General features: G+C 46.0%; 1 protein-coding gene across 1 annotated transcript; it reads right to left on the bottom strand.

Annotated features, from left to right (window-relative positions):
- Positions 1-4,855: 4,855 nt before the first annotated feature.
- On the bottom strand, positions 4,856-6,320 carry LOC130681296 (dnaJ homolog subfamily B member 6-like). Its single transcript, XM_057493970.1, is given in 2 exon segments — positions 4,856-5,906; positions 5,908-6,320. Coding segments are annotated over 2 exon segments (726 nt in total). The 5' UTR covers positions 6,214-6,320; the 3' UTR covers positions 4,856-5,486.
- Between the last annotated feature and the right edge of the window lie 4,613 nt (positions 6,321-10,933).

Below are 10,933 nucleotides of genomic sequence, written 5' to 3'. Positions count from 1 at the left end.
CTGGAGGCGGGGCCTTTGGGACATAATTAGGGTCAGATGAGGTCACGAGGGTGAGGATCCATAATGAGATTAGCATCCTTACAAGAGAAGAGGCCAGCCCTCTCCCCACCATGCGAGGACACAGCAATAGGGCAGCTACCTGAAAGCTGGGAAGATGATCCTCACGGGAGGCCAAATTGGCTGGCATCTTGACCCTAGTCTTCCCAGCCTCTAAAATCGTGAGAAAGAAACCTCTGTTGCCGGAGCCACCCAGTCTATGGTGTTCGCTGTGGAAGCTCACATGACCGAGACAATCTTCTTGCTCTTACTGCCCCACTGCACCCTCCTTTCCCAGAGGGCTCCCTGGCACATGCGAAGTCCACCCGGCAGGGAGGATGAAAGGGACAGCACACTCGGTCCCTCTGAGGCAAACTGCACACACACTGTCCCCTGAGTCTCACTGGCCAGAAGATGATCACAGGGCCATACTCCATGCAAAGGGGGCTGGGGAAAATCATCTTTATTCCAGGGCAGCCAGTGCCCAGGTTAAACATTCCATTCCTATTTAAGAAGAGAGGATGACATTAGTCAAGAACCTGCTGACTTGTCCTTAGCAACCAAACAGATATTTATGGCATGACCTTGCTGCTAAGGTGGAAGCACCTGAGGACATCAAGCAGCATATTATCTGGGAAAGAAGTAGAATCTTGGCCACAATGGAGAAATGACACTTATTTTCCCCTTTCTCCTATGTCAGCATCTAATGAGTTCACCTCTTCTGTGATCCACCTTCTGGCTACCTGTCAGCCAAGAAGCTGGCCTACAGCGTGTGCCCCTCTCTTCTGACTGAGAGGTCACGCGGCTCCTCTGACGTGCGCTGGCTGTGACCACCCATCCATCCAAGATGGAAACCCACGTTTACTGTGAGCCAGGCACTATCAGGGGCCACCAAACAATGCCTTGAAAGGACTGAAGAAAAGTAATCTTGATGTTTTATGTCAAATAGCAAGTGTTGTGTGTTGTGTCTAGTGTTGTGAAGAGAGCTCCAGGGACAAAGTCAGGAAATAGATTCTAGTTTTTGTTCTGCTGCTTTTACCTTGACTTCTTACAAGCACAGTTTCCTCATCTATAAAATGAGACATTTGGATTTGTTATACAAATTCTCAGGTGCTTTCTAAGTGTCATGAAATTTAGATACTAAACATCCCCAAGGCAAACAGCGTGAACTGGATTCCCCTTGGCACGGGGAAATGGTGGGCTCATAACACTTGGCTTATTTAACGTGAAAAGGAAATACAGGCAACCTTAGAGTGTCCAAGATTTAGACAGAAAGCTTTTATTCACAGGGGACCTTGAGTAGGTGATGTGCACGTGAAAAAACATGAACTCTAAGTCCCAAAGGGGAGTGGAAGTCTTGCCCTTCAGCTTGGAACCATGAGTCCAGGGGACAAAGGGTCCGGCCCCAAACTATCCTGTGCAGTGACCCAGGAGTGACAGTGGGGGGAGGGACCCCCCTCACCCCGACCCACCTCCTGTCCCTCCAGGCTGAATCTCGGGGTCAAGGCTGGTCAAGAGGCAGATTGTGTAACTGTAGCAGGAAAAAGGGAAGAAGGGTTTACAATGAAGAAAACTGGTAAACTGGTGAGGCAGATATAGAGTTTACTTCTATCTTTATGAAAGAAAGAATTCATTTCAATACCATTTTAACAAAAAGCTTAAATTACAAGCTGTAGGAAACATGGATGATCAACTCACCTAACAATTAAATTTTAAAAACATTTTTGAGGGGGAACAAATTAAGTTCTATTTTCAGAATCAGCAGCTTAGAGATTTTTATTACCTGCTAATAAAAATCCACTTCATCTAAATATCCACCACCGTAACTTTTCCTCTGCTTTTTTTCCATTGTGTGGCAGTGTTACAATGGTATGTATGTGCAAATAAAAATGTCTATCGATATCAAATAAAGAATATTTTTAGGATCTTTAAATTTTGCAATTACTTTCTTCCATGTGTCTTGATTCATTTCATACTTTTCTCAGTCGATGTTTCACCACCATCTAGTTCTCTTTTTCATCTCTGGTCCCTAACACAGTACTGGAACATAATAGGCACTCAATAAATATTTGGCGAATGAATGAATCCATATCAATAGTCCTTAATATTGGGAAAAAGGCTCCTTAAGGGAAGTGATGAAATCCATAGATTCTCTCTTCGGGTAACTGAACCCACACGCAGGTTTTCGTGACAGTTTCAGAGCTCATAAGCCCATCCTGGGGTTCTTGGAACCTCAGATATCACATTAAGTGTGAGCATTTTGAAAACACTGAAAGCTGTTTGTTACAGGCCCTGGCATGGGAAGGGAAGGTGGTCTCCGATATTAAATCTATGGCCTGGTGATTCAAGACCCTCTCCCTGACTGCTGGTCCTGGAGGCACTGTCTGTAATGGAGGAAGAGCAGAGGAATTGGTACCCAAAGGGTCCACGAAACTAGTTTAGCATAAACTGCCCAGAGGGACGCCATCTCCAGGTCTCCTGCCCAGTAACGCACGGCCTGGTGGAAAGCAGCGCTGAATACTGGCACGCAGGCATGCAAAGGCTGGGGAGGATTCTTTTGACGAGCCTAGCACTCTTCCTCAAGGCACACTCTTAACGAGGCAATTGGAGCCCAGATTTTCCTTTGCTTCCAGTGTCTCCTTGTTATGTAAATGAGTTGTTTAACCCCGAGCCAATAGATTGGACATTTGTTTGTTTTCTCCCACGTTGGTGATATTTGAAACGTTTTGACTGATCTTGCTTCAGGGAAAGAAATGAAAAGTAGGTCATGGTTCCTGCCCTAAATAGAGCGCAGGCAGCCGGCTCCCAGGCAAACTTAGGTTTCTATCTTGTAAACTCAGAACAGAGGCTTCCTCATAGTAGTGGTAATACTCTGGTTTGTGCCAGGGTGTCTCAGCCTTGGCACTACTGACATTTCGGGTAGAATAGTTCTTGGGTGTGGGAGCTTGTGTACTATGTCTTGTGTACGATGTTTAGCAGGATTCCTGGTTTCTACCCACTAGATGGGAAGCACCCTCATGCTTTTCCCACCCCCACCCTCAGAATTGACAATCAAAGTGTCTCCAGACATTTCCAAATGTCTGCTTAGGGGCAAAATCACCCCCAGTTGAGAACCACTGAATCTACACCCATGCTTGATCCTCTGAGTATAACCGCTGTAAAGTTGAGAAGCACTGGATTTTAGAAGTCCTAGGAGCAAAACCACTTCCTGGGGCTTTAACATGGACCGACCACCAGTGAGTCATTCTTCCCCAAACACACACTCACGAGTCCTATAACTGGCTTAGGGTCCTCACTGAGACTATAAAAGGGGAAAGGGAAAGCCAGGCTTCCTTGGAGGTGGTGGCGAGAGCTTGATGCCCTGGGCTAATTCCCATGCTAATTGGTTCTATCATGCTGACAACTGCCCCACAGGACAGCTTCTACAGGGAGGAGAGAGCCCAGTGGGCTGCCTGGCAGGGGAGACATAGAGTCATACCCTCTTCAAAGGGAATAGCAGTTTGCTCCCAGGAGAGGCCAAACAGCCAAGGGCTTGGGCATAATTACTGTGGGAGAAATAGCTCCCACTCACCTGGAAAGAGGACACCAGCGTGGATCAAAACACATTTCATGTGTTATGAGTAACTATGCAAGGACCAGCTTCCCCAACATCTCCCAGGGACCTGCTGCAGGGACCCCTTATAGCTGGCTCATCACTGCTGCTATTCCCTGGTCTCACACCACCCCCAGCACACATGTGCAGTCCTAGAAAATTCCGAGTGAAAACAATGCACTGCCTTCCTGCAGTGTCCCACTCTACAGGAAACTTTAGCAGTATGCAGGCCAGCACTCCCAGAATGAAACACCCTCAGACGGGGTCCAGACGTCCTCAGTCCCAGGTGACAGAGGCCCTGGTGAGCTCTGACTTACCTCTGCACATGAGGTACAAGCGGTTGTTCTCAAGTAAGCCAACCACCAAGGTTAAACCCAAACCCACAGAGACACAATGATCAGTATGTTTTAAATCCCTTTATTGAGCTTGTTACTACAGGCAGTTTTCATGCCAACTCAGGGTGGGCTGCTCAGCTATCACATCTCCCAGGCAAGATAACTTTCTTTTCTTTTTCTCTACAGTGATGGACCCCCTAGCTCCCCACCCTCCTCCTCCACCTTCCTGCCTGATCCCAACTCATCTCCAGTTTTTTCTCATCCCCTTTCTTACACTCCAGTCTTTTCCTCCAGGAACTGTTAGGAAACTATGTCAATGGCATAACCACATCCTTGTACCAGGCAGTTCCTGCATGAGGCTGGGTAAGCCCATGGGTGGGATAAATTCATCCCCTCTATTCCCAAAGCCCTATGCCAAACCACTTTAGGAGTATCTTGGCTACCGCTTGTGAAAAAAACTGTGCGCAAATAAAACTCGTTTTATTTTCCAAATAACTCATCCAGATTGTGGATGCTTTTCATTTCTTATTGATTTTTTTATTGGCATCTGGCTCCACCACTTGAAGAATCTCTGCCTCAAACCTTTGAGTGAATAGGGAGCTATGAACAGGCACTTAGATGTGCTGGAGTAAATTCATCAAAACCACTTATAATGGCTACAAATTGGAAGCAACCAGAGTGTAAAAAGGAAGAGTAAGTAGATTGAATCCATATTCATACAATTGGGTACTATGAGCCATATTCATATTCTCAAAAAACCAATGGCAAATCTAAAAAACTCTAGATGATGGTCCCATTTTTAAATATAAATAAATAAAAATTAGAACAATGTTCATATTTTAGTGGAGAAGTGATATTGTGAATGGATTTTTTTTTTTTTTTTTTCAGGAAAGAATGCACCAAACACATTCGCGTTTATTTTCTTTTTTTTTTAAGCAAATGACAAAGACCCAGTTTACCAGCTTTACTTTTTTAAACCCAAGCTTAACATTACATATTTAAACAATTGTCAAAACTTACTAACTTGCCAGCATTCATGCACAACTAGAAAACATCCTCAATTTATACTAAACGAGAAATGTATTACCATTAATATCTTTCACTACTAAATACTGAGGAAAACTGCAATTATTTTTGTGGAGGATTCATCCCGGCAATGTTAACTTCACAGCAGGCTGACACTACGTGGCTCACGTTTCAAACACAATGGAAAAGCAGGTCCGTGCTGGTGTTAGTGTACGAAAGTCACGGCCACCTCAGATTACGTTTAATAAAAAAGCAAAGTGCGTACAGAGATTTACAACAGTTTTAAAGACAAAAAAATGGTCCTATTATGTGGTCCCAACAATAAACTCAAAAGTCTATGACAAACAGGGCTCCGATGAGCTGCGTATAAATACTTTAGATTAGGTACAGTTATAATCAAAGTCGAGTTCGTCTGAAATCTTCAAAAAAAAAAGCTCCTGTCAATCCTCAAATGATGCTTGTTAAGAGTTAAAATTCTGCTACACGTGTGCGTTGAGCTACTTGTTATCCAAGCGCAGCGGCTGCTCCTTACCATTTATCGTCAAGGACTTTAACTGGCCGTTTTCTTCAACTTCAACTCTTTCTTGACCATTCTCGACAATCCTCTTTGTGGTGATTTTTCTGCCATTAACCATTTTAGTAGAAGTTGACACTGACTTGAAGTTGCCCATCCCACTACCACCAAATGCCGTGGAGGAGAATGAGGTGAGGCCCCCGTGACCTAGTGAACCGAAGGAAGTAAATCCTGTATCAAAAGAAGGAAATCCTCCTCCAAAAGGCGGAAATCCACTGAAGGCAGAGAAAAATGGCCCTGTCCCTCGGTTCCTGCTTCCGCGGTGAGCCCTTCGATTCCCAAAAAATTCTTCAAATGAGTCTTCAAAGAAGTCAAATGGAAGCGGGTCCGTTGCGCCAAAAAAATTCCCTGAAGACGTCTTCTGGGTTGCGGAATGTGAAGCCATACTCGAACGGACCGTCAAAGTGGCCCCCGCCTCCACCTCCGCCATTCAATCCTTCTTTGCCATATCTGTCATAGATGTCCCGTTTTTTAGCATCTGATAACACCTCATACGCTTCAGCTACTTGTTTGAATTTCCTCCTCGCTTCTTCTTTATTCTCAGGATTTTTATCTGGGTGCCACTTCAATGCCAGTTTCCGGTATGCCTTTTTAATATCCTCAGCCGAGGCATGTCTCTGCACGCCCAGGACTTCATAGTAATCCACCATGTTTTAACAGGCTGCTGGAATGAGCCCGAGGACGCGGAGGGGGCGGAGGCCCGGGTGCCCTCGGCTGCAGCACGGCAGCGCTGGTGGCGGCCCAAGCGGCGGCGGCGGCGGCCTTGTGAATGGATTTTAATTTTCCTCTTTGTATATCTCTACAGATGCCTAGGTTCTATCCTGTAAACTTATATCACTTTTGCAATCAGATAAGAAAAACAAACACTATTTTTAAAAAATTCCACCTGATGTGAACACAGTGGTAAGCAGAATCCCACGATGGCCCCAACATTCCTGCTGCCAGGTGCGGCTGCCCTATGCAACCCCCTCCCTGGAGTGTGCGTGGGGTTCATGAATACCTCTCAGGAGGTCATGTTACCTGGCAAAGGTAAGAGGTTTTACAGACGTGATGAAGTCTCTAATCAGTTGTCTTTGAATTAATCAGAAGGGAGATTATCCTGGGTGGGTCTGGCCTAATGAGGTGAACCTTTTAAAAGTGTATCTGGAGGTGAGAGGATCACAGCAGCAGAGATGCTCTCTCCTCCTTCCGTGATCCCTGACCCTGCAGCTTGGCTGAGTCAGTTTCCATATTTCATGCAGGACAACTGGAGAGTCTTCCTGCACTCAGAAAGAGAGGACAAAGGCCAAGAAGGGCATGCAGAGAGAAAAGAATGAATCAAAGGCAGGCAGGCTTCTCTGTACCTTCACTGGCCGTGAGGATGCAAGCTGCTGAGAGACGTGCGGCTACACGAAACTGAACTCTGCCAACCAGCACGAGTGTTTGCAGGGCGCCCCCAGCCCCGGCTGTCACCCTCGTTGCAGCTGCCTGAGCCCCGAAGCGTGCCTGTGTGACACAGTGAGAAACCTGGCATCTCCACCTTCACATTGCATCCATCTCTTTGCTGCCTTAATCTTTGGGTCACAAAGTTTCTGCTCAGCCCTGCAGCCCTGCACGTAGGCTCGTTAATCATCAAAAAGAATTTTGCTCATGACTTAAGACTGATGCAACCAGCCCCCTTACCTGAAACTCACCTCCCCTGAGGAGATAAAGAAGTTTGTACAAAAATAATGACCGGATCGTCAAGGCTTATGCAAACGTCATGGGCAGGCAGACCCATGCCAGCAAACTGCCTGGAGACAACTAACCTAGGACAAGGAGTTTCACTCCCCTCCTCAGACCCTCGCTGACGTTCGGATGTCTGAGGTCGATCGTCACCTCCTGACCTCAAGCCCCTCCTGCTCCCCACTTCCTCAGTATACGAGAAGCTTGACATCAACCCTGGGTTAAGATGGTGCTTTAGGACACGAGTCTGCCACCTTCTCGGTCTGCTGGCTTTCCAAATAAAGTCTCTTTCCTTGCCCCAACACCTCATCTCTCAACTCACTGGCCTGTCATGTGGCAAGTAGCATGAACTAGGATTAGTAACACCTGGACCCAAGGAAACTGAGATAATAAATGCAGGACATTTTCACACAGCAGTAGGAAACTAAGGAGGTGGAGGCACCCTCCTCCAGACCCACCCCTCCCATTCCCACCTCAGCCTCAGGCTCTAGCTTCTTCTCTCCCCTCCTTGTTATTAAAACTGAGCTCTTCTTCTCTATCCATGTCCTCTCCCTTTCCATTGCTTCTATCCCAATGGCATTAAACACCAGCCCAAATAGTGCTGCCTTCCAAATGTCTATCCGTGGCTCAGACTTCACTTCTGAGGAAGCTTTCAATTCCTCTACTTCGCTGCCACTCAGAACCAGAGCGTCTACGAAGCTGCAGTTTCTACCTCTAACGTGCATCTCATTTATCTGTTCATGACTTCGCTTCTCACAGCCACAGCTCCAGTGCCCCCCACCATCATGTCTTGAACCTTCTAGATTCATAAGTCTTTAAATTTTGCTTCCCATTAGAATTACCTGAGAAGTTTCTTGAAGATTCCAGGCTGCACCCCAGACCAACTAAATCAGAATGCTTGGAATTAGAAGAGGTGGGGGAGGGCAGACATCAGTATTATTTTACATTTTCCAAGGGAGTCCAATCTGCAGCCCAGTTTGGGAACCTGTGTTCTGAGGGGGCATCCGCTGTGCCCTTCCCATCTGTTCTCCACGGGAGAGCCACAGGCAGGATTTCGAGGTGGAAACTGGATCCTGGCACTCCCTCCTTATAAGCCCTCCAGGTCTCCTGATTTCATGGGGGATGAACCCCAAACTCGTGTGGTGGCCACAGGCCTTGCTCACCCACTCATCTTAGACTGCTCTTCCTTCTCTCACAATGCTCCATACTCTCTGTTCTCCGTTCCTCCAATAAATCTTACTCCCATCTCAGAGACCTCAAACATCTTAGAGCTTTCCCTGTTGGGAAGACAGGCTTGCTCACTCTTTACCTCCTCAAACAGCCCTTTGCTGACCCCCTACCATCTATCCCTACCCCTGTTACGCTCACCCACAGCACCAGGCCCTTTCCTTAAAAGCATTTATCACCATTCAGAATCGTGTGTTTGCGTCCTTGATAATAACCCCTCCCCACTGGTCTGTGAGCTCTAGAAGGACAAAGACCATGTGTGCTCTGTCACAACTGTACACCTAGCACAGTGCCTAGCACAGAGGAGGAATTCTTAGTAAGAAGTACGTGATAGGTGAACAGCTGAAGTAACAAAGGAACAATGGCAGGAAAGAAACATACGCTGATCAAACACAGGGTAACATTAATCTTAGACCTACAATGATCCTTAACCTCCACAAGAGATTTACCCTAGAGACTTCCATAAATGCTCAGAGTCATGAATATCACTCTAACAGATAATTTCCTCAATTTCCTAATCAGCAACACAGCTTCTCACGGAGTCTGTATGAGACTGAAAGCGTGCTTTGTGTTGAACATGTCACTGCAATGCAGAAGCTCACTCGGTAGCTAAGGAGGCCTGCCCCCGAACGAGCAGCACACTCCCTCATATTCATCTTCATTCCTTTGCAAAGTTACAGATTAGTTCATGCCAAGGACTTGTCTGTTCACTTAAACATTGCCAAAACTGCAAATTTTGAGTCTGAGATTATTGAGGATCTACCATGCTTTATGATCCCAAAATTCCAGCTTCCTCTGTCCTTGCTGTTTCATCTGGAGTGCCTTTCTCTCCTGTTAGCCTGGAAAACCCATATCCCTCCTGATCCTGCTCAAAGATCATCTCTCATTGGCTTCCTTCTCACTGGGTCTTCCCGCTGTGGCCCTGTGGCTTTCCACAGTTTTTCGGGTACCCCCTCTGAGAACATTCACCAAACTGCATTGCAAATATTTGCTACCTTGTCTGTCACTCTCTCTGGACTGGGGTCTCCATGTTGACTGGAACCAAATCGTGTTCAACTGTTGATACTTTGTGAGTGTTTCAGTCTGCTCTGGCTGCCATACAAATCCTAAAGATTGTCTGGCTTCAACAACAGACGTGTATTGTCTCCCAATTCTGGAGGCTGGAAGCCCAAGATCAGTGTGTCAGCGGGTTGGTTCCTCTGAGGCCTCTCTCCCTGGTTTGCAGGTGCCACCTCTCCCTCTGTGTACACAGGACTGTGGTGCCTCTGTGTATCCAAACCTCTTCCTATAAGGACACCACTCACACTGGGTTAAGGCCCACCCTAATGACCTAATTTTAATTCAGTCATCTCTTTAGAGACCCCATCTCCAAATATTGTCACATTCCGAGGTCCTGGGAGTTAGGCTTGGGGGCACAATTCAGCCCCTGACAGGGAGTGATTGGCCAGTAGATATACGTAAGTGTTCTGCTGCAATCAGAATGGAGAGGAAACAAGGACAGAGGGAAATGGAGATGAGAAAAGGCACAGATCTACTCATTGGAATTAGGCCAGTCTCTAACTGGCAGCTCAGTGACCCCAGTCCTGGCGGTCACACAGAAGGAAGCAGGGCATATATGACTTTCTAGCCAGAGCAGGCCCGGTACTAAGTATGATCTCAATATCTAGTCTGTTAAATGCTCACCAACTACCATGGACAAGTTACTCTGTCTCTCTGTCCCTGTGTTTCCTCATCTGTAAAAACGGATAAGAAAAGTATCCAATTCATATAGTTGTTTGGAGGCTTAATTGGGATAATGCATATGAAATGCTTGATAAAATGCCTGATACATCATCACTCACTTAACAGAGCCCCGACACTGTTGTCATTGTGGCCACCACCAATTTGCAGCTCACCAGCAAATAAAATAGGTCTGTACGTCTACTGCAACACATCAGCTAGGTGGATTTCTGAAATGCTTTTTCAATGCTTGATAAAATAGAAATTGTATTAACTAGTTGTGATTTAGAAATGTACACCACAAAGCTGCTGAAAACAAAGTTTAAATCTCCATTAAAAGTCAAATATTAGGAGAAGAGCAAAAGAGAAAATTAATATTGAAAGCTGCTTCCTTCCAGCAGACGACCTCTCCTCATGTACATATTCCTCTATTATAGCTGAGATAATGGATTTATTCTGGATCTTTCCTTTCCACTCTTCTGCCCATTATCTGCCAAGGAAAGGTGATGTCTGAGAACACTTGTTTGTTTCAATAAATTTCATGGTAAGCCTCCTCACCAGCCTGGGTGGCACAGATGGTGTTCTCATACTGTTTACCCACTCCTTCTGGACTAGTGATTTCTTCCTTTAAAATAATGGCTTTTAGTATTAGAGGAACTGACAGCCATCATGGTTCTTGTGTCAGAAGCCATCATTTTCATTCACATGGAGCAGTCAGGG

The sequence above is a fragment of the Manis pentadactyla genome, chromosome 16 (assembly GCF_030020395.1).
Source record: "Manis pentadactyla isolate mManPen7 chromosome 16, mManPen7.hap1, whole genome shotgun sequence".
NCBI lineage: Eukaryota > Metazoa > Chordata > Mammalia > Pholidota > Manidae > Manis > Manis pentadactyla.
The sequence above is the reverse complement of the archived record's forward strand: the minus strand, read 5'-3'. Positions and strand labels throughout refer to the sequence as shown.